Below are 24,493 nucleotides of genomic sequence, written 5' to 3'. Positions count from 1 at the left end.
TGTAGAAGGTCCTTTGTCACTGAAGTCCTCCACCTCCAGCAAGGCCACCATATCCATTGGCCATCTGAGCAAACAGCTCTAGACTGGTGTCCAATTCCTTCCCCTCCTGCTTGTATTCGGATTTAATTCTCCTGGCTGGTGTCCTCATCATGGTGCATTTCTCTTCTGGGAGCTTCAGCCCTGTCCATCATGAGGTTAAGTTGGGTAGTGAGATCCTAGCTGAAGACCCTGTCCAGTTGCTTGCTACCTTACACATCAGGGAGGCATCACTGGACCTTAGTCCTTGTTTGTTTGTTTTACAGGTTTTTTAGGATAGTTATCTCAAATCCTTTCCCTCTGGCCATCCCTATGCTTTGGAGTGCTCTACACCAAGCATGGATAGCTGCTCAAACACACATGTATAGATCTTGGAGTTCCTGTTGTATTTCTGCAGCTGGAACTGAACAAGCTCCTCACCCTACTGAGAGATGAAGTTGTGGATGTCTTCCAGCTGTCAGGCAGCTGCACGCTATGGCATTTCAAATGGTTCTGTTTGATAAAGCTCTGCATCTAGAGCTGCTTGCTATCAAAATGGCCTGCAACTGAGTTCCACACACTGTGCAGAGCTACCGAGTAGGTAGCTTCCAACCAAGCAGAGCCCTGAACAGTGGAATGCAGGTGACCAGAAAGGCTACTTCTGCAGTGGCCGGCAAACTGTGGGACAGCACGAGGAGGACTATTTGCACTGATTGTGTTATCACAGTAGTGGAGGTGCATCCACTCAGCCATTCAACGAACTGCACTGATTCAGACTTACCCCTATAACTTACCGAGGCAACTTTCATCAACGGACAGCCAGCGAACAATCACCTGTAGCAAATGTGTGTGGCCACATGGGACCTTCCAACCAGTTGAGGGATACTATGATCAATGAATGTCTCTAATGTAAACAAGGCCAGAGGAGGTTATGCACCCTACTCCTCCACAGGTGCAGAGACTCCCCAGGCAGGAAAAGCAGTGGGTTTCTGCTGCATAAGGGTTGGTGTGCAAGCTCCCCGTGCAGCTGAACACTGCGGGCAACAGGTGGCCCCGGGAGGAGCCAAAGGAAGTGCAGTCTGTGGTTCCTGCCATCCTCCCATAGCACCCTGGGGGGGGAGCGGGAGGGAGGATGCCTAAGAGCCTCTGGAAGCCAGTTCATCCAATAACTAGATAAGCAAACTGAACCAGAGTGAATTTTACATTGTAACGTCACGTCACCAAAACCTGCCAATGCCTGAATGGTACATTATAACGTTAACATTGGTAGGCCAGGAGTCACCACTGGGTAAATACTCTAGCAGTGATGTTTACTTACATCATCTCTACTCCCCCTGGTATAACAGAAGATGGCATCTGTTCTTTGCTGGACGAAGAGTCAGTAGTGCATTCTGGCTCAGATACTGAATCACTGCTGCAGGGCTCACTGCTTGGAGAAGTATTTCTTTGAGAGGTAGTGTCAACTGCTACAGATGGGAGGTCCCCCTCACTGAATGCATCACTTATAAACATGCCTTCGTGAGTCAGATAAGCTACTTCTGTATCCACAGCATTGTCTTTTGCAGGGTTCTTCTGTACTGAAGTTTCCTCCAATTCCCTGGTCCTTTGGTTCTTGTCTAGAACCAAGAGAACCACGCTACGAATAATATTTAAGGTTGCCTAGAATCAAATATAATGTTTATTAACAAAAAATTTAACACAATTTTACTTTGACAAACAGATGTTTTCTTTTGACAAGAAACAAGAATATTTGAATATTTATTGGTTTTATTTGTTTTTAATATTGTGTAATCATTACTTCGAGTCACAGGAGCTGGTCTCCAACAGCGGCCAGCACCAGATGCTTCTGAGAACGGTGCAAGAAACCGCACAAGTGGAGTAATCTGTCCCCCGGGAAGATCTCATCCTAATCTCTAATAATTTGAGCCTGACATAAATCATGAAACAAGATCCAACCCACTCTCTGTTAACCATATAGGTCCAACCTCTCTTGGAATTAAAGTTTAGGACTCTGTAGTCAAAATCAACATCTTACATTCCAACTAGAAAATAACTCTAGCTCGATTCTGCATCGGAGTCTGAAATGAGGATGTGAAGCCCTTGAGAAATGAACATACTTACCTTAATTCTTTTGAGAAAGATCGTAAATTTAGAAAAAATATTCTTCAGTAGATCAAACCACTGAGGAAAATTCATCATCCTCATTTGATCTGCAAGCCTACAAAAAGAACAGCATTTTGGAGGCAACGATTATTTACCTTTGAAGTGATCTACTGACAAGGCTGACTACTGACATTTAAAGGGAAAACAGACTGTCAAAAACATTGTGAATTTATAGAAAAGCACACAGCATGATAATAGCTGTTCAATCAAGAAAACAGACAATAATATAAGCAGCATAGTCTTGATTAACAAATAAATGGGAGGCTAAAAATATATCCCGCCAGAAAAGTGAATGCCTCAGGGATAGCTCAGTGGTTTGGTCATTGGCCTACTAAACCTAGGATTGTGAGTTCAATCCTTGAGGAGGCCACCTAGGGATCTGGGGCAAAAATCAGTACTTGGTCCTGCTAGTGAAGGCAGGGGGCTGGACTCGATGCACTTTCAGGGTCCCTTCCAGTTCTATGAGATAGGTATATTTCCATATATTAACATTCACAGCTTTTTAAAGCAACAATGTCCTTGTTCTGTAAGAACAGAAAGTGCTGCTTAGCTGCCATTACAGTCAGGGTGCATGTTAATGACCATCATCATCAAACACAGAGCAAAAATAACCAAGATTGACTATGAAGATATATTTTTGCTGGCAAAGCAAAAATACTGGGATTATGCTCTTTTTTTGCTGCACTGCAAGGATGCAACACATTTTTCTGGCAAAAGGCAGAAAAATGCATTGCCGAAACCAAAGTAAAATTTCATAATATACAATTTGTCTCCTACCAGAATTAGTCACTATTCTATGAAATGAAGCTTTTCAACCTTACTGAATCCTCCGTGTGTCTGAAAGCTAGCAGCAAAGGGGAGGTTTACCTGCTTTCAAGATCTGATTGTAAAAAATAAATTGGCCCCAATTCTCAAATTGAACGCAATAATGGCTTCTGGTTTGGTCTTATCTGTGGGTCTAATTTTGCTCTTCTGGGGTAGGTTGTGAATCCCTGTCTTAGGCCTGGTCCCCACTAAGCCCCCACTTCGGACTAAGGTACGCAAATTCAGCTACGTTAATAACGTAGCTGAATTCGAAGTACCTTAGTCCGAACTTACCGCGGGTCCAGACGCGGCAGGAAGGCTCCCCTGTCGATGCCGCGTATTCCTCTCGGCGAGCTGGAGTACCGGCGTCGACGGCGAGCACTTCCGGGATCGATCCGGGATCGATTTATCGCGTCTTAACCAGACGCGATAAATCGATCCCAGAACATCGATTGCCTGCCGCCGGACCCTCCGGTAAGTGAAGACGTACCCTAAGGCACATACATGCAGCTCATAGCCAAGAGGGCTTACGTTGTTCAGTATCCTTCCATTGGAGTAGTAAGATGTGCCTCTAATCTCTTTCATGCAGGAGGTACTGACCTACAGGCACATTTTATTACAGCACTAGAATATTATCAGCAGGAAAGCCTGCTTTTCCCCTCACATAGTCAGGAAACAAATGCCTAAATATTTTAGCCTGTGCTTTTCCTAATATGCAATGGAATTAACATTGTTTTAAAAAGAATTTCAAAAGTAAGGTTAAAAATACAGGAGTATAATTGTTAAGATCTGCAAAAAGAAGGGAAATACTCAGGGTTCCTGAAGAGATGCAGAGGACCGTTGGGGAGAAACAGAAGAACAAGGCGATTCTTAATTATTCACCACTTGAAAAACGAATTAAAAAACAGTTTATCATCTGTGTTAAAGCACACATTCCCCACCCAACCTGCCACAACAAACCCATGGCATATACTTACTTAACGACAACTTCTGTATCTATCTCTTCTATCTGCGATACCGTGCTAACCACACACTGTGAAGTTTAAGAAGAAAAAAAAAAAAGTGTCTTAGCATCTTTCCAACCCTTCCGAGTCTCATAATTTAAAAGAACCTCAAGTTAAACAAGAAAAAAGAAAAGAAAGAGACAGACATTTGGTTCATTTTACATTCTTACAGCTTTTTTCTTTAAATTGCAAAATATGGGACCCAAGATTTTCAAAAAGGACTAGTGATTTTGGATGCCCAACTTGACACACCTTAAAGGGGCCTGATTTTCTCTGAGCACTTTCTCAAAATCAAGCTCCTTTAAAAGTGCCTAAAGTTGGGCCCCCCAAAATTGAGGCCCCCAAAATGCCCAATTATTTGAATATTTTGTTTGGGATGATTTTTTTTTTATTTAAACAGAGGATTCATAAAAACTAACAATGTGAAGAACAGTACTGTGATGGCATTACTGTAAGAAGCGGGCTGTGGGTACAAAACAGATTCCCCAAGGGACTGTCCGTATCGATCTCAGCCCAGAAAATTTTCTCACATCCTTATTTCCTACTACATTATATCCTCATCCTCGAGGTCCATTACCACTACAAAACATCCTCCAGCCGAAGAGGGGCTAGAAAGAAAATGGCCAGTCAGTCAAATTTCTAGCTCTCCAAAATCAATTTTTATTCCAAACTTTTCCATTGTTTTAGAGATAGCTTATTGAGGCATCTTTGTTATTACTGTTTTGTTAAACCTAGAAACAAAGCAACTCCACTTAGACTAAATTCGAGATTTTCTCCAATGTGATCAAGAATCGCTCAGATGTGCGAGATGATTCAACAGCATATGAACTCATCTGGCCTGTAAGTGGATTTCTATAAACCACAGTGGTGCTGGATGGTGTCCTGTTGTTTAAATATTGGTGATATTAATAACTGGTGTTCTGCACAGATGGTTCTTAAGCAGGGGGTCTCAAACTTTTTTACTGGCGACCCCTTTCAGATTGCAAGCCTCTGAATGCGATCCCCTAATAAATTAAACACACTGTTTAATATATTTAACACCATTATAAATGCTGGAGGCAAGCGGGGTTTGGGGTGGAGGTTGACAGCTCATGACCCCCCATATAATGACCTCGCGACCCCCTGAGGGGTCCCGACCCCCAGTTTGAGAACCCCTGTTCTTAAGGATACATTTCTTCTTCGTGAACTATGCTGAATGCTAGAGGCCTACACCTCTTTTCCTCTATTTGCATGGTCACAAAGTACTACAAGTGTGGGTGCAAGCGGGTAGCCCTACAAAGGGGAGTGTGGATGGACACATATGCAAGACCTGGGTGGAGAACAGTATTCCTTCTTTGCGGAAAAACCGTTTACTCCTGGGAGAATTCTGCATCACTGTGTGTGCACAGAGTTCATGGCCTCCGCAGATTTCTTTGCTTCCCCACAGAAAAATTACTTCTGACGGGGAAGCAAAGGGAAACCGCAAGAATGGTCTTTTGCCAACTCCCCGGCAGTGCAGGCAGGTCGGTTTGGGCACCCATAGCAGCCGGTAGAGATGTAAATCACTGGCAGGGGTGTGTATGTCTGGGTAGTCGTGCGTGTGAGAGACACACTCTGTCCCTCTAACTTGCTGTTGCGGCATGCTCGGCGTGGAGGGGCAGGGCTTTGGGGTGTTTCTGAAGAGGTAGGCATGGGGAAGACTCTGTTCCCTCAGGCAGAGGAGAATGTAGCAGACTGCCTGCTTAGTGAATTGTTCCCATTGCTCTTATTGAATTCTCTCAGGAGTATAAAACGGGTGCAAAACATTTTACATTTACATTTTACACTCCTTTTACATTGCCAGAATGGTGTAAAGGACAGTATGGCCTTATAAGTGCTTTAGTGATTAGAACTGGTCTAAATTTTTGGACTGAAAAAATTTCTTATCAAAATGTGCTCCAGGAACTGTTTGCTATTGACCTTTTCAGAGATGGTCAGTAGCCAGTATAAACTGTGAGTTTGAGTCCCCAGCCCTCACTTGCTCTTCAGTTGCCTATGATGGAACACTAAGCATATAGATGCATATATCTGTTGACTAATAACTAGAAGTAAATGGTCAATACTAGCTACATTACTATTAGACAGAGGGAGTTTGGTGGTTTCCTCCAATGCTCCCCACTCCCATTCTCCATCCATTGTATTGTAGTTTAAATAAATTACAAAAATAATTGAAATCAGCTGGATTATATTGCATTATTTTGACAAAAATATGCAGAATTTTGCAGAATTTTAAAATATTGTGTGCAGAATTTTTCATTTTTTGGCTCAGAATTCCCCCAGGAGTAACCTTTATCTGTAAGGATCTACAAGAAATATGCAACATGTAAGCATGATCCAAATACCAGAGAGAAGGAAACAGGGAGTGGGAAACAGGGCCGGCTCTAGGCACCAGCAAAACAAGCTGGTGCTTGGGGCGGCACATTTTTAGGGGCGGCATGGCCGGCGCCAGAATGCCGCCCCTAAAAATGTGCCCCGGCTGCCCTAGCTCACCTCCGCTGCTGCTGCCACGGCGCGCGAAACAGCTGATTCGCGCACCGCTACTCTCCCTCCCTCCCAGGCTCTCAAACCTGGGAGGGAGGGGGAGATCCCGAGCGGCCGTTTCGCGCGCTGCTACTCCCCCTCCCTCCCAGGCTTGAGAGCCTGGGAGGGAGGTGGAGATCCCGAGCGGCCGCGGCGCGCGAAATAGCTGTTTCGCGCGCCGCTGCTCCCCCTCCCTCCCAGACTTGAGAGCCTGGGAGGGAGGGGGAGAAGCGGCGCCCACGCCGCGGCCACTCGGAGTCTCCCCCTCCCTCCCAGGCTCTCAAACCTGGGAGGGAGGGGGAGACTCCGAGTGGCCGCGCCGCGGCTTCTCCCCCTCCCTCCCTCCTTCCTAGGCTTGAGAGCCTGGGGGGAGGAAGCAGGGCTGGGGATTTGGGGAAGGGGCGGAGTTGAAGCAGGGGTGGGGTAATTAAATAAGCAGGGGAGAGGGGGGGCGGCCAAAATTGTTTTTGCTTTGGGCGGCAAAAATCCTAGAGCCGGCCCTGGTGGGAAAACACTCCCCATGTGTGTAATCTGGAAATATCTAGCATAAATTTATATCTGAAGTTGTATTATATTTGTTTGTTACCAAGGGGACATGACAACTGAGAAAGGCAAGTGAAAGGCTGCTGGGGATTGCAGTCCAGGCTGGGAAGGGGAATTGCTTTGTTTTGGTGTTCCACATGAAGTTTTTGTGCCCTGAGGCAAAGGCCTGAAACAGTCTCGTGTATGGCATTGGTTCTTTCCTGGGCTGGTGAGAAGTTCAGCACCTTTACTGAAGGGCTAGCTCAGCACACTGACTTTATTGAGGGGAGGGATAGCTCAGTGGTTTGAGCATTAGCCTGCTAAACTCAGGGTTGTAAATTCAATCCTTGAGGGGGCCACTTAGGGATCTGGGGCAAAATCAGTACTTGGTCCTGCTAGTGAAGGCAGGGGGCTGGATTCCATGACCTTTCAGGGTCCCTTCCAGTTCTAGGAGATAGGTATATCTCCATTTATTATTATATTATGGTCTGTCCCAACCACGACAATCCAGGCAAGGAATATTTACGTATTAAATGTCACAGAATTTCAACAGATGGATATCATCTAGCCCTCCTCCCCACAAATGCAGGATTGTCCCTAAGATGTTCAAGTGTCCAGGGAAGTGTGTATTAATAAGCTTTATTTTATGGCTCTCTTCCTATTTCTGTAAAATTGCAAATAGATACTAGTCTTGTTGAAACTAAATGGAATTGCGTAGCCCTCTTATCTGGGGAAGTTCCAGGCTAACGGAGAAAGAAAAAATCAAATGAACTCACAGCAGGCAGAGAAAGGTGAAGGTAAGTGTCTATATACCAAGGCACAGAGAAAGATGTGTCTTCCTGTACATTGATGCCACACAATGGCTGGGGAAGGCCATCAGGAGAACAGACCTACAGATATGAGGTCACTTATACAACAGAATTAATTATTATCTTTTTAAAGTACAACTTTTCACAATAAGAGAAAATCTGATGTTATGAAATTAAATTAAATACATTCTTAACCACTGAAACAAAAATATTTCTGAAAGATGGGCAAGTCTTTGAGATAAGCTAGAAGTGATTTGCTTACCTGTTTAATTATGTTCTTTGCTGTAATAATCATTTCATCACCATATATTTCAAAAAAATTGAGCTTTCTTTGTTTTAAAAGTCCAAATACTAGTGATATAAGTCTTTCCTATTAAAAACACCAAAGGGGCAGGGAGAAGAAAAATACTTAGAACATACAATAGTAAAAACATATTCATGTATCAAAATGCAGAGTATGTGGAATGGCCTGATGGCTAGTGCTCAAGACCAAACATCCTATGTTTGGACCACGCCTTTCCATGCATGAGATTGAGAGGGATTACTTTTAGGCTATGTCCACACTTCAACCACTGCAGTTGTACCACTGTAGCGCTTCAGTGTAGACCCTCACTACAGCAAGAGGAGGGTTCTCCCATCGCTGTAGTTAATCCACCTCCAAGAGAGGTGGTAGCTAGATTGACTGAAGAATTCTTCTGTTGACCTAGCACTGTCTACACCTGGATTTAGGTCGGCTTAACTATGTTGCTCAAGGGTGTGGATTTTTCACACCCTGAGCAACACTGCTGGGTCTCACAGACTCATAGACTTTAAAGTCAGAAGGGACCATCATGATCATTTAGTCTGACCTCTTGCACAGTGCAGGCCACAGAACCTCACCCACCCACTCCTGTAATAGACCCCAAACCTCTAGCTGAGTTACTGAAGTCCTCAAATCCTGGTTTAAAGACTTCAAGTTACAGAGAACCCACCACTTACACTAGTTTAAACCTGCAAGTGACCCATGCCCCATGCTGCAAAGAACAGCCAAAAAAACCCAAACCCCAGGGTCTCTGCCAATCTGACCTTGGGGGAAATTCCTTCCAACCTAACTTTTTAGTGAAGACCCAGCTGTAGTCAGTTAAAAGTGGCCAGAAGGATACTGATCATAATAGCTTAACTTCAAAGGCCTTAAAAATAAATTAAGAATACACAATGCAAAAAATATTTTACAGCTCTGTCACTAAACTTGCAGCAAGCAATATGTTTCGAACAAGTATCCATAAGCAAGATAAAATCATAAGGAAGATAGAATGAGAATAATATACATGATCATCTATTCACTGCTTACTGTATTTTCACTAACTACAAGGTATGAGAACACATGCTTTTCTGTACTATTTCAAGAGTTACACATTCAGTTGTATCATGGGTAAGAACTAATAACTGCCAACATTTTAAAAAAATCAATAAATTGATTTATTTTTAAAGGAAAAACGTGATTAGACTAAAATTCTGTGGATTTAGGTACAAGAAACAGGAAAATGTTATCATTAAAAACAAAAAAAGGGTAAGAAGAAATTCGAACTAAAAGAAAAATGATATAAAATGAATGTTGCAATAGTGGCAATGAAAGGATGAATGTTAGTACAGTACTTATAAAGTGCTCTGAAGATGAAAAATGTTATACTAGTCAGATGGCTTCCACTTTCTATAAGAAACGTACCTCTTCTAGAATCTGACAGTCCTCTTCAAATGGTCGATTTAAATCACTACGAGCATAAGTAGAAAACTCTGCAATCATCATTTTATCTATGAGTTTTTCTAACTCACAAAGCTGTGATCCAAGATGCCTGTTTAAGAAAAACAATGACTGAGCTATAAGCTAAATAATCAGAAAAACCTGCAAATTAATTATTAGTTCAAGACCAAGGAAAACAGCCACACAGTGAATAATTTCTATGCAATCAACTCAGGTTTAATGTTAGGTTCAACACTTTAATGTTTTAGACTAACTGAAATGGTGCATTTGAGTGTGTATTTTCCCCTTGAAGCAAAAAATAAATAATATAATGGAGGTTAAGAATTTGCATCAAAGGAGATAAGAGCCCCTTTGGGGTTTCATCCTATGAAGTGCTGACCACCTCAATCTCCCACTGAAGCTAACAGAAGTTGAGGATACTTAGTATCAAGGTCTTGGTCTTTAAGGAAGAAAGATTGTTTCACTGTTATTCCAGTGCCTCAAGCATTCGGTCTTGAAGTGCATTAATTTCAAACATTTAAGTAGTTCATACAAACATGGAAGAGTAAATTCATACACGTGAGCTATAGAAATAGCTTTCAGAGACAGAGTGGCTTTCAGAGAGTACAAGGGTTTTCAAGCTGCCACTATTATAGTGCTTCTATAAACAGCATCAGAGTTTAAGACCTGAAGGGACCACCAGATCGTGTGGCCTGACTTTCTGTATGTCACAGGCCACCAACACCACCCAGCAGTTGCACACTAAGCCCAACAATCGGAATTAGATCAGCCCCCTGGAGACTAAACTATTATGTGCCAGAGGCAGAGAACAGGAGGGACTGAGGTGCACCAATGGCCAAGGCCCACACAATGGCAGGGAATTGATTATTTGAGGTATACCTAACTGATCCTGGCAAAGTGATCTGCACCTTGTGCTGCAAAGGAAGGCAAAAAAGATCACTGCCAATCTGAATTGGGAGACCCTGAGCACATGAGCAAGTACCAACCAGCCAAGCACCTGAGAGAGGATGCCCTATTCCACCTAAGAAAACAGGTCCACCCCAGGTTCCACTTCCAGCTGTAGCCATCTCTGATGTTTCATAAGAAGCAAATAACCCCTCCCTCCTGACCCCTGCAGGTGACCAGCTGAAGCCATGAAGCATGAGATTTAAGATAATCAGATATGAACCAGAAGAGACCCCCAGGGCTCCAGAGCCCTGTGCCCCACCATCACAGGCAACCCCATCATACAATCCCGCTCAATCTTGTCCAGCTCTCTTAAAACTAATTGTTTGACCCCTAATGGCTCCTAATGGGGGGGGGGGGGTTCCGAAAATCTCACCTCTCTGATGGTTAGAAACCTTCTAATTTCCATCCTGAATTTGTTCATGGCCAATTTATACCAATTTGTTCTTACGCCAACACTGTCCTTTAGTTTAAATAGCTCTTCACCCTCTTGGTGTTTATCCCCAATGTATTTAAAGAAAACAATCATAGCCCCTCTCAGCCTGGGTTTTGAGTGGCTAAGCACACCAAGCTCTTTCAGTCTCCTCTCAAAAGACAGACACTGCATTCCCTTATTCATCCTAGTAGCTCTTCTCTGAACCTGTTCCAGTTTGAATTCATCTTTCTTGAACATGGGTGACCAGAACTGTATGCAGTATTCCAAATGAGGTCCTAGCAGTGCCTTGTAGAATGGCATTAATACTTCTCTCTTTCTGCTGGAAATGCCTCACCCAATGCGTCCTGTAAACAACTACATTTGCCTTTTTTCACAGCCACATCACATTGATGGCTCATAGTCATAGTCACCAGCACATTCAGGTACCTCTCCTCCTCTGAGCCCCCTGTTTATAGCAGAAATGCTTATTATCAGATCCCAACTGCATGACCCTGCACTCTGTATTATTAAATTTAATCCCATTTCTGTCACTCCAGTCTTCAAGGTCATGTAGTTCTTCCTGTATGATATTCAGATCCTCCTCTGTATGGATGATGCCTCCCAACTTTGCATCATCAGCAAATTTCATTAGCATATTCCTACTTTTTATGCCAAGTTCATTAATACAATTATTGAAAAAGATTGGTCCAAAGACTGACCCTTGAATAACTCCACTAGTAACATCCAGCCAGTCCGATAGTTCACCTTTCAGCACAATCCGTTGCCATCTCCCCTTTAGCCAGTTCCTTACCCACCTATGATGTTTTGGGGTCCGCCCAGACCAGTAAGGAATTCTGTCACCACCTGCCCTATAACACTGGGGCCTTTGTGCTGTGCAGCTATGCTTCAGATCCCTGCAACCAGTAGCCAACCCACAAGAATAAGGTGTCACTCCAGCTCTTATAAGCCCCGTTACTCTCTAAAGCTTGACACCAACAGCCCTCCAGTCCGAAGTCTCCCCAAATATGTTCTGCCTGAGTTCTAAACTGCCAGACCCTCAGACTTCTCCCGTCTGTTTTGTCACCCCCTGAAGTCTTGAAACCAGCCCCCACAGATACCAGCATACTTTGACATACACATTCCACACAGTTTGCACAATAGAGACCTGCTTGGGATAAAAATAAAAAGGTTATTTACTAGAAAAACCATAGATTCAAAGATGGGAGAGTAAGTTATACCACACACATACAAGTTATACCAAAAAACTCCACAAAGACACAACCTCAGGTTTTACACTTGCATATTAGATAAAAGCCCTTGTCTAATAAGAGCTACCGATCGCCTTAAAATCATATCCCAGAGTACTCCCTAGCTACAGGGGAAATTCAGCATTCACAGTCACCTTCCCACCTAGAGACTGTCCCCCAGATTCTGGATAAAAAAAAATCTGTTCCAAGCCTGCTTTTAAAAGGCTTTTTCCTCCCCCACCCCCATGACATACTGTACCTCAAAATAGCACCCTGTAACCCCCATATTCACATGTATATGGTTATGATATTTTGTACAAAGAATGCCTTGTAAGGTATCATATGAAAAGTCATGATTTCCTGAAACTTATTGTTCTGTCAAAACATGTATGTCATCACTGTATATGGAGTTATGAGATTTTGTTCTATGGTTCTTATTGAAATATGTTGTCAGTCTGGGAGACGCTCACAGCTAGCTCTCCAGTGGCAACAAAGGAGATGACCCACACCTAGACAGGTGTTGAGCGACCATCCCCAACCATTGACCACCAGGGGAATTGTAAACAAGAGATTTACAATTCAATAAGAGACAGTTGCTCGAGCGCCACCCAATGGGGATTGCTTAACTGCGTGATTCAGCAAGGCCTCAGGATATTTGATACTTGACTCCATGTTTGAGCCAGTATTTTCCCAGGCACATGAACTGAGTGTATAAAATAAGGGACAGTGGCATCATGAGTCCACCTCTCTCTCCTCCCCCACCTACTCTGAAGGCAACAAGAATGTTTGGGGGGGGGGGGGGGGGGAGACACTGAACTGGGCAGGTTGGTCCCAGGTTGAGCAGGGAATTCAGCCACTTCATTAAGAACTATGAACTGCTTACAACGCCTAGCAGGGTGCCAAAAAAATGCTTGATTCAATTCTTGCTTAGTCTGATAAAATTTAGGATTTAGAATGCATTTACTTTTTTTTCTTATGTAACCATCTCTGACCTTTATGCCTGCCCCTTGTAATCATTAAAATCTATCTTTCTGTAGTGAATAAACTTATTTTAATGTTTAATCTTAACCGGTGAGTGTGTCCTAAGCACTTGGGGATCTGCTCAGATTACAAAGGCTGGTGCACGTCCACTATCCTTTGATGAAGTGGCAAACTAATTAACGAGCTTGCATTATTTAAGAGGGTCTTGAGCAGTTTAAGATGGTACATTTCTCGGCTGCAAGGCTGGGTCTGAGTGGAATTTGCTGGTGTCTCCCCGTGTACAGTTCATGAGTGGCTCGGACAGTTTAGCTGGGTATGTCTCTGCATGTTGTTGGCTGAGTGATAACAGCACCTGGAGGGGTTTGCTGCTTGTCACTAGCATAGCATTGTAAGAGACAGCTGAGGCTGGAGAATTAAGGGAGCACAGTGGTCCCACAGTTCCAGGCTGTACCTCAGGGTTCTGTCACCCCTCTTCCACTTCTCTTAGGCTGTCTACACTACAGCAGGCTGTCTATACTACTGCACCAATGCAGGTGCGCCGCTGTAGCACTTCTGGTGAAGACACTCTAAGCCGAAAATAACTCCTGCCTCTGTAAGAGGCGGTAGCTATGCCAGTGGGAGAAGTTCTCCCACCCACATAGCACTGTCCACACAGGCGTTTAGGTTGGTATAACTTAAGTTGCTTAAGGGTGTGAATTATTCACACCCCTGAGTGACGTACATTATTCTGAAGTAATTTGTAGTGTAGACATAGCCTCAGTCCATGGTGACTCATGGTTATTCAGAGCAGGGAAATTCCCTCTTGACTTAATGCTCAGGAACCAGGATGTTCTTTTCAATTTTGAGTCATTTCAATATCTTTTCATTAATTCTAATGGTCTACCATTGTCCTTTCTTGGCCTGGCCAATGAATAGTTACTTGAAGTTGGTTTTGTATAAACAATTGGCTTGGGAGGTGTCCCTCCCTGCCTGACAGCTCGCTGCTCTGTTCTGAGGTGGAGCTGACATTTCTATATGCACAATTACATAAAATCATAACCATGGTCTGTATACATATCTCTAATGACCATCAAATTCAGAACACTGCAAGCTTTCATAACGGACTTCCTCTGATATATTTTTAAGTACAATAACACATTATGCAATCAGTTGGTTTAACTGCTTATTTTGGGGTTAAACTTTCTGTTCTCCCCTTGGGATGTCTGGACCCTGACTGTCCTTCCATCCTACAATTCTTGTACTATACCCCATCTTCTCTAATATAACTAAAATTTCCCATGTGGTACCATGTCAAATGCTTTACTGAAATTCAGGTATATCAGATCTATTGTATTTCCCTTATCTAAAAATAAAAACTAGGGCTGTCAAACGATTAAAAACATTAATCGCGATTAATCGCACTGTTAAACAATAATAGAATATCATTTATTTAAATATTTTTGGATGTGTTCAACATTTTCAAATATATTGATTTCAATTACAACACAGAATACAAAGTGTACAGTGCTCACTTTATATTTATTTTTATTACAAATATTTGCACTGTAAAAAACAAAAGAAATAGTATTTTTCAATTCACCTAATACAAGTACTATAGTGCAATCTCTATCATGAAAGTTGAACTTACAAATGTAGAATTATGTACAAAAAATAACTACATTCAAAAATAAAACAATGTAAAACTTGAGATCCTACACGTCCACTCAGTCCTACTTCAGTCAATCATTCAGACAAACAAGTTTGGTTACAATTTGCAGGAGATAATGCTGAATGCTTATTTACAATGTCACCTGAAAGTGAGAACAGGCATTCACATGGAACTGTTTAGCCAGCGTCACAAGATATTTACATGCCAGATGCACTAAAGATTCATATGTCCCCTCATGCTTCAACCACCATTCCAGAGGACATGCGTCCATGCTGATGACGGGTTCTGCTCAATAACGATCCAAAGCAGAGAGGACCGACGCATGTTCATTTTCATCATCTGAGTATGCTCCACACCTCGTCCCTCTCAGATTTTGGACAGCACTTCAGATTCTTAAACCTTGAGTTGTGTGCTGTAGCTATTTTTAGAAATCTCACATTGGTACCTTGTTTGCATTTTGTCAAATCTGCTGTGAAACTGTAAAAACTCGTACAGATACAGACAGACATCATCTTCCTTTCCAAATGCAAGCAGATGGACATCATACCAAAAGGACTAAAGGTAAAAAATCCATTACAATCTACATATCACACAGACTATGCTGAGAGACTGTGTCACACACTCTCAAAGAAACTGCGAAACCACCTGATCAGCATCCTATACAGCAAACAGGGAAAGATTAAGAATGAGCTCTCAGAACTGGATACCCTCATAAGAAACCAACCTTCCACACAAACTTCCTCATGGATAGACTTTACAAAAACTAGACAAGCCATTTACAAGACAAACTTTGCCTCTCTACAAAGGAAAAAGGACACTAAACTATCTAAACTGCTACATGCCACAAGCAGCCACAACAGTAGTTCCCTTAACCCACCCAGCAATATTGTTAATCTTTCCAGCTATACTCTTAGCCCAGCAGAAGAGTCTGTCCTATCTCGGGGCCTCTCCTTTTGTCCCTCCAGACCCATGAATATGATACAGTTCTGCGGTGACCTAGAATCCTACTTTCGACGTCTCCGACTCAAAGAATATTTCCAACATACCTCTGAACAGCATACTAACCCACAGAATCCTCCCTACCAGCACTACAAAAAAAAGGATTCTGCATGGACTCCTCCGGACGGTCGAAACAACAGACTGGATTTCTACATAGATTGCTTCCGTCGACGTGCAAAGGCTGAAATTCTGGAAAAGCAACATCACTTGCCACATAACCTCAGCCATGCTGAACACAACGCCATCTACAGCCTCAGAAACAACCCTGACATCATAATCAAAAAGGCTGACAAAGGAGGTGCTGTCGTCATCATGAATAAATTGGAATATGACCAGGAGGCTGCTAGACAGCTCTCTAACACCACATTCTACAGGCCATTATCCTCTGATCCCACTGAGGATTACCTAAAGAAACTACACCATCTGCTAAAAAAACTCCCTGACAAAGCACAGGAACAAATCCGTACAGACACATGCCTAGAACCCCGACCAGGGGTATTCTATTTGCTACCCAAGATCCATAAACCTGGATATCCTGGACGCCCCATCATCTCAGGCATTGGCACCCTAACATCAGGCTTGTCTGGTTATGTAGACTCTGTCCTCAGACCCTACGCTACCAGCACTCCCAGCTATCTTCGAGATACCACTGACTTCCTGAGGAAACTACAATCCATCGGTGATCTTCCAGAAAACACCATCCTGGCCACTATGGACGTAGAAGCCCTCTACACCAATATTCCACACAAAGATGGACTACAAGCTATCAGGAACAGTATCCCTGATAATGTCACAGCTAACCTGGTGGCTGAACTTTGTGATTTTGTCCTCACCCACAACTATTTCACATTTGGGGACAATATATACCTTCAAGTCAGCGGCACTGCTATGGGTACCCGCATGGCCCCACACTATGCCAACATTTTTATGGCTGACTTAGAACAACGCTTCCTTAGCTCTCGTCCCCTAACGCCCCTACTCTACTTGCGCTACATTGATGACATCTTCATCATCTGGACCCATGGAAAAGAAGCCCTTGAGGAATTTCACCATGATTTCAATAATTTCCATCCCACCATCAACCTCAGCCTAGATCAATCCACACAAGCGGTCCATTTCCTGGACACTACTGTGCTAATAAGCGATGGTCACATCAATACCACCCTATACCGGAAACCAACTGACCGCTACACTTACCTACATGCCTCCAGCTTCCATCCAGGACACACCACACGATCCATTGTCTACAGCCAAGCTCTAAGATATAACCGCATTTGCTCCAATCCCTCGGATAGAGACAAGCACCTACAAGATCTCTATCAAGCATTCTTAAAACTACAATACCCACCTGCTGAAGTGAAAAAACAGATTGACAGAGCCAGACGAGTACCCAGAAGTCACCTCCTACAAGACAGGCCCAACAAAGAAAATAACAGAACACCACTAGCTGTCACCTTCAGCCCCCAACTAAAACCTCTCCAGCGCATCATCAGAGATCTACAACCTATCCTGAAAGATGATCCTTTACTCTCACAGATCTTGGGAGACAGACCTGTCCTCGCTTACAGACAACCCCCCAACCTAAAGCAAATACTCACCAGCAACCACACATCACTGAACAAAACCACTAACCCAGGAACCTATCCTTGTAACAAACCCCGATGCCAACTCTGTCCACATATCTATTCAAGTGACATCATCATAGGACCTAATCACATCAGCCATACCATCAGGGGCTCGTTCACCTGCACATCTACCAATGTGATATATGCCATCATGTGCCAGCAATGCCCCTCTGCCATGTACATTGGCCAAACCGGACAGTCTCTACGCAAAAGAATTAATGGACACAAATCTGACATCAGGAATCAAAATACTCAAAAACCAGTGGGAGAACACTTTAACCTGTCTGGTCATTCAGTGACAGACCTGCGGGTGGCTATATTACAACAGAAAAACTTCAAAAACAGACTCCAAAGAGAGACTGGTGAGCTAGAATTGATATGCAAACTAGACACAATCAACTCCGGTTTGAATAAGGACTGGGAATGGCTGAGCCATTACAGACATTGACTATCTCCCCTTGTAAGTACTCTCACACTTATTATCAAACTGTCTGTACTCGGCTAGCTTGATTATCACTTCAAAAGTTTTTTTTCTCTTAATTAATTGGCCTCTCAGAGTTGGTAAGACAACTCCCACCTGTTTATGCTCTCTGTATGTGTGTATATATATCTCCTCAATATATGTTCCATTCTATATGCATCCGAAGAAGTGGGCTGTAGTCCACGAAAGCTTATGCTCTAATAAATTTGTTAGTCTCTAAGGTGCCACAAGTACTCCTGTTCTTCTTTGTTCTTAAAACGAACATGTGCTTGGTCACCATCTGAGACTGCTATAACTTGAAATATATGGCAGAATGCGGGTAAAACAGAACAGGAGACATACAATTCTCCCACAAAGGAGTTCAGTAACAAATTTAATTAATGCATTTTTTTTTAAACGAGTATCATCAGCATGGGAGCATGTCCTCTGGAATGGTGGCCAAAGCATGAAGGGGCATACGAATGTTTAGCATATCTGGCACATAAATACCTTGCAACACCGGCTACCAAAGTGCCATGTGAATGCCCGTTCTCACTTTTAGGTGACATTGTAAGCAGGCAGCAGTATCTCCTGTCAATGTAAACAAACTTATTTGTCTTAGGGATTGGCTGGACAAGAAGTAGGACTGAGTGGACTTGTAGGCTCTAAAGTTTTACATTGTTTTGTTTTTGAGTGTAGTTATGTAACAAAAAAAATTTCTACATTTGTAAGTTACACTTTCACGATAAAGAGATTGCATTATGGTACTTGTATGAGGTGAATTGAAAAATACTATTTCTTTTATCATTTTTACAGTGCAAATATTTGTAATAAAAAATAATATAAAGTGAGCAGTGTACACTTTGTTTTCTGTGTTGTAATAGAAATCAATATAGTTGAAAATGCAGAAAAACATCCAAAATATTTAATAAATTTCAATTGGTATTCTACTGTTTTACAGTGCGATTAACTGCAATTACCGTATATACTCGTTCATTAGCCCGTTTGTTTATAAAAGCTGACCCCCCCCAAAATGGATAGGTAAAAGTAGCAAAAACCATATGACCTTCTCATAAGCCAACCCTATATATCAGGGTTTGGAAAACTTTGGCTCCCAGACCGTCAGGGTAAGCCGCTGGCGGGTCGGGACGTTTTGTTTGCTTGGAGTGTCTGCAGGCATGGAGCCCCTCAGCTCCCTGTGCCATTGGCTGGGAATGGCAAACCGCAGCCACATGGAGCTGAGGGGCTCCATGCCTGTAGATGCTCCAGGTAAACAAAACGACAATGTACTAGATCAGAGATCGGCAACCTTTGGCACGCGGCTCACCAGGGTGCTTACCCTGGCGGACCAGACTGGTTTGTTTACCTGCCACGTCTGCAGGTTTGGCCAATCGCGGCTCCCCTTGGCTGCGGTTTGCCGCTCCAGGCCAATGGGGGCGGTGTGGGTCAAGGGATGTGCTGGCCGCCACTTCCCGCCGCCCCCATTGGCTTGGAGCGGTGAACCGCGGCCATTGGGAGCCGCGATCGGCCGAACCTGCAGACGTGGCAGGTAAACAAACCAGTCTGGCCCGCCAGGGTAAGCACCCTGGCGGGCCGCGGGCCAAAGGTTGCCGATCCCTGTATTCGATATTCAATTCAATGATTCCATAGAGTTTAAAATCACCAAATTTTGGTGTAGACCCATTTATAAGCCGACCCCCGCTCTTTGATGCGTCACTTTTTTACCCAAAATATTTGGCTTATGAACGAGTATATACAGTAACTTTTTTAATCGTGATTAATTTTTTTGAGTTCATCGTGTGAGTTAACTGCGATTAATCAACAGCCCTAAAAAAAATTTCATGTCTTTACCTGTGTAAATTACCATAGCCAAAGCCTTCATTTAATGCCAGTTAAGGCCGAATCAGGGCATAACCAGCAGTGCCAGTAGGGCGGTCCGGTCTGGTATGGCGCAACAGCAAGGTATTTATAGCCAGTACAACGTACCGGAAAGACACAGGAATAGCAGAACGTGTGACTGATGGGTGGTCCCACGACCACAGCTCCTCCGGCGTAGCTGTACCCAGTCCTTCCATACAGGGTCTCCTCTGTCTGTACAGCAGAAGCCCCGCTGGAGGACAGGGCTGGGGGTCCGGGACTGGGGGCGGTACAGCCGCACAGCTCTCCTGGGAACCACAGCGGGGAAAGGAGCAGAACATGGGGCCACCAAGCGGCCCCAGGCCGGCAGCTCCTCCAGCATGGCTGTGCCAGCCCCAGTCCTGTCCTTCGACAGGGCTGCTGTTGTACAGACGGAGGAGACCCTGTGTGGAAGGGCTGGGGTGGTAGGGTCATGCCAGAGGAGCTGTGGGCGTGGGGCTGCCCGATGGCCCCATGTTCTGCTCCTTTTACCTCTGCCATTCCGAAATCTCTGGCGCAGCTGCAGGAGGACAGAGCCCCTCCCTCCCCAGGTAAGGGGACGAGGAGAGCGTGGGGACCCCGGGCTGGGGGCGGGGAGGAGTCACGTGGAGGATCACGTGTCCCCTGTGCTGGCCCCCACCCTGTACTGGTAAGAAATGGATTCCACTTGCACCCCTGGGCATAACCAACCCACACACCCCAAAAACAGAAATGCCAGGTAACGGAGAAGTTTCCAGCATTTTTAGCCACCTGCACATCACCTTCACTGTTATTTCTGACACACTCTGGACCTTAACAGTGAAATCACTTCCATCTTCAACAGATATTCAAGAATGATAAACAGCTCAATAAAAAACATGCTGCAATAAAAAAAACCCTGATCTATGACCTCACCAATATTAAGGGAGAATGACATCACATGTGGACGGTGTAACCATCAGACATCGAAATTTTCCTATTCTAAATCTAGATGTATTTTTCCAGACATTTCTACGTACTCTCTGTATAAATAGCAAATTATTTATACACATGTAGAGAAACTGAGTAAAGATGAGTAAAGACAAAATACTATCGAAAATTCCCCTCCGCCCTCCCCCAAAAAACATGTTAAGACAGTGTTAAGGCTCAGAGTACATATCAGTAATTTTGGGTAAAAAAAAAAAATTACAAAAAACAAGCTTTATAAACCCAGGAAATTTAGAGTTAAGGTTACACTTAAAAGTAATTCAAACTTTTCAAGGTCTGGAAATGCACATTTAAGGCATCCACACAAACTCAATTTTGCCCTATTGTAATGCCATACAATAACCATACAATTATGATTACACATATAAATGCTCATGGCCCCAAATTAGATTACACTAGTTTTTCAACACATCAGATTATATACTTGTGGTGTCCCTTCCCTGCCCCTCTTCTAACAGGGCAGAGTTAAGAAACTTTTATTTTGTGTTCTAACCAGAAGCCAGTTTCCATGACTGCTGTCTGGATGTAGCATTATAAAAGCAGAGTCATTTTGTTATGTATGTTTGCTTTGGGTATTGTTAATTGTTTTACAACAAATTATTCTGCAATGCTGCTAAATTTAAATTGATGATCTCCAATACAAGAGGCAAACTCCACGAGCTGTAAGAGACACTATCCCAGAGTAGCCACAAGTTTATTTAAAATCATTACTACCTGCTTACAAGTTAGTCTTCGTTTAAGCTCAATTAGAGGTCAACCTGCTTTGCTGATTTTGTTTCACTTGACTGTTGCAGCTTTGTTGCTGAAGACAAAATTGGAACATCCATTCAGTATCTCTGTGAATAAGGTGAAGTCTTTGTGTGATGAGTGGATTTTTAAAATTAGCTTCTATCATAGAGTTTTCTTGAAGATTTTGGTCTTTTGGCATCATGTTTTTCCTTAGTACGCAGTGAAATGTTTGCATGCCAATCAGAGATTATGCATAAGATTATGCACTGTGACTCTAAGAGGTACAGAACAGAACTCACAACTGAGGTGTGTATGTGGCGGGGAAGGGGTGGGGTGGGGGGGCTATTGTGGCTTTAAAAGCCACCTTTGAACCTTCCTGAGCTTAGGCTGCTCTGGGGGTTAGAGAGGTCTCCAGTGTAGTTTAGACAGCACCAGGGGTCAAATGATGGTAGCCCCCCCAGGCTGCCCTATGGGCCGCAGTCAGTGCCTAATTTGCACCAGGGCTTGCCAGGGCTGAGCCCTGGCATCTGTACGCTTGGCACATCAGTTATGAATGTAAAAAAATTGCTTGAGTCCCGGCACCTCTTTCATTCCAAATTAAGTGCTGGCTGCAGCATTATCTCCTACTTCCAGCACTTCCCTACACCAGGATTTAGGAATCCTCCGGCGTGGCTGTACCACCCCCAGCCCTACCAGCGCTGTGGGGGAATTAAACTAACACATTTTAAAAAACCACTTTCCCTTCCAGTAGTTTGACAGCCCTACTCTCTTTCTTTTTTCACATTCTTCTCTTCTATGTAAATGTTATGAGTTTTTCTGCATCAGTTGGAAGGGAATTACTGAGGTAGCCATTTTTGTTACTAGCAAAAAATCTTAAAAATTCTGAGTAGAGGAGCAAATCAGAGCTGAGGGATTACAGTAGCCAGAGTAGAGAGTTTTGCATATTCAGAGTACAGTTACTAAGTAATAACTAAGGTTACAATTTACTCACGGGTATTTTTAGTAAAAGTCAAGGGCAATAACCAAAAAGTCATGGCTGTGACTTTTACTAAAAATCTCTTAACTAAACCTTAGGTGCTGAGGTGGGGGAGGTGCTCCAGTGGTCGCTGCTGCTCCTGGGTGTGGGGGGCAGCCTGGGGCCCTGCTGCCGCCGTTGCTGCTCCTGGGTGTGGGGGGCAGCCTGGGGCCCCGTTGCTGCTCCTCTGGGCCGGGGCGGCTTGGGGTGCCGCTGCTGCTCCTGTACTATTGCTCTGGGGCAGCGTCTGGGACCAGTTGCCTGGGACCGCCAGAGCAGCGGCTGGTGTGGCTGGCTCCAGGGTCACCCCAACTGCTCGGGCAGCCCTGGGGTCAGCCGCACCAGCCGTGGAAGTCCCGGAGGTCCCGGAATCCGTGACTTCCATGAAAGACTCACAGCCTTAGTAATAACATATAGCTATTATGCAAATCAGACACCCAGAAACCTCAAAATACCGGAACTGCATAATTAGGAAAAACTATGAAGGTATGACTCAAAATATATAGAATCCCAGCACTCTGGCTGACACTACTGAATTTCAGTACAAATTTAGTGTAGATTATTTCTGGTTATATTCCACCAAAATGGTAACTTTGTACATTATACAGTTTTATTAGATGAACTAATTTATCATATATATCATAGGAAATATTCTTTAGGCATGTCATATTCTGAAAGGCATCATGTTATATTGACATTTCCTATGCAGGTCAAGATAGAGATTATATCTCTGCATGTCATACAGCACCCAGTATAATGCAGCTTCTGTTCTGATTGGGGCCCCAATATGTAATATAAAGCATATAGACATTCAAGTGCCTTAAAAACATCCTTCTCCCCAATATACACTCACCAATCATTTATGGACTCCACTGATTGGTTACACTACTGAGTAATTATATAGTATTTTTTTAAATGGTGTTACCCAAGAACGAACAGGAATAAGAGCAGATTCAGTTTAAGTATGTAAAATTTAGTCCCAGGCAGACTGCGAAGAGCTACAAAAGGATCTCTCAAAACTGGGTGACTGGGCAACAAAATGGCAGATGAAATTCAATGCTGATAAATGAAAAGTAATGCATATTGGAAAACATAATTCCAACTATACATATAAAATGATGGGGTCTAAATTAGCTGTTACCACTCAAGAGAGAGATCTTGGAGTCATTGTGGAGAGTTCTCTGAAAACATCCACTCAATGTGCAGCGGCAGTCAAAAAAGCAAACAGAATGTTGGGAATCATTAAGAAAGGGATAGATAATAAGGCATAAAATATCATATTGCCTCTATATAAATCCATGGTATGCCCACATCTTGCATATAGATGTGGCCGCCCCATCTCAAAAAAAGATATATTGGAATTGGAAAAGGTTCAGAAAAGGGCAACAAAAATTATTAGGGGTATGGAATGGCTTCCATATGAGGAGAGACTAATAAAACTGGGACTTTTCAGCTTGGAAAAGAGGCAGCTAAGGGGAGATATGATTGAGGTCTATAAAATCATGATTGGTGTGGAGAAAGTGAATAAGGAAGTGTTATTTACTCCTTCTCATACCACAAGAACTAGAGGTCACCAAATGAAATTAATAGGCAACAGGTTTAAAACAAACAAAAGGATGTATTTGTTCACACAACGCACAGTCAGTCTGCGGAACTCTTTGCCAGAAAATATTGTGAAGGCCAAGACTATAACAGGGTTCAAAAAAGAGCTAGATAAGTACATGAAGGATAGGTCCATCAATGGCTATTAGCCAGGATGGGCAGGGATGGTGTCCCTAGCCTCTGTCTGCCAGAAGCTGGGAATGAGTGACAAGGAATGGATCACTTGATTACCTGTTCTGTTCATTCCCTCTGGGGCATCTGGTATTGGCCACTGTCGGAAGACAGGATACTGGGCTATATGGACCTTTGGCCTGACCCAATATGGGCTTATGTTCTTAGAATAATATAACTGCTTGACATTATTCAACA

The 24,493-nt window shown here is 43.4% G+C and overlaps 1 protein-coding gene across 3 annotated transcripts in view; it reads right to left on the bottom strand.

Moving 5' to 3' along the window:
• Positions 1–24,493, bottom strand: part of VPS54 (VPS54 subunit of GARP complex) — a 76,918-nt gene that overhangs the window by 23,393 nt on the left and 29,032 nt on the right. For all 3 annotated transcript variants that reach the window (XM_005287210.5, XM_005287211.4, XM_065589705.1), the window contains 5 exons: positions 9,561–9,687; positions 8,118–8,225; positions 3,960–4,015; positions 2,137–2,233; positions 1,334–1,674 (listed from right to left, as the gene is read on the bottom strand). In XM_005287210.5, the coding sequence (XP_005287267.2) occupies positions 1,334–1,674; positions 2,137–2,233; positions 3,960–4,015; positions 8,118–8,225; positions 9,561–9,687 (729 nt within the window). The remainder of the gene's footprint in view (positions 1–1,333; positions 1,675–2,136; positions 2,234–3,959; positions 4,016–8,117; positions 8,226–9,560; positions 9,688–24,493) is intronic.

This window comes from Chrysemys picta, chromosome 3 (assembly GCF_011386835.1).
Source record: "Chrysemys picta bellii isolate R12L10 chromosome 3, ASM1138683v2, whole genome shotgun sequence".
Lineage (NCBI taxonomy): Eukaryota > Metazoa > Chordata > Testudines > Emydidae > Chrysemys > Chrysemys picta.
The sequence above is the reverse complement of the archived record's forward strand: the minus strand, read 5'-3'. Positions and strand labels throughout refer to the sequence as shown.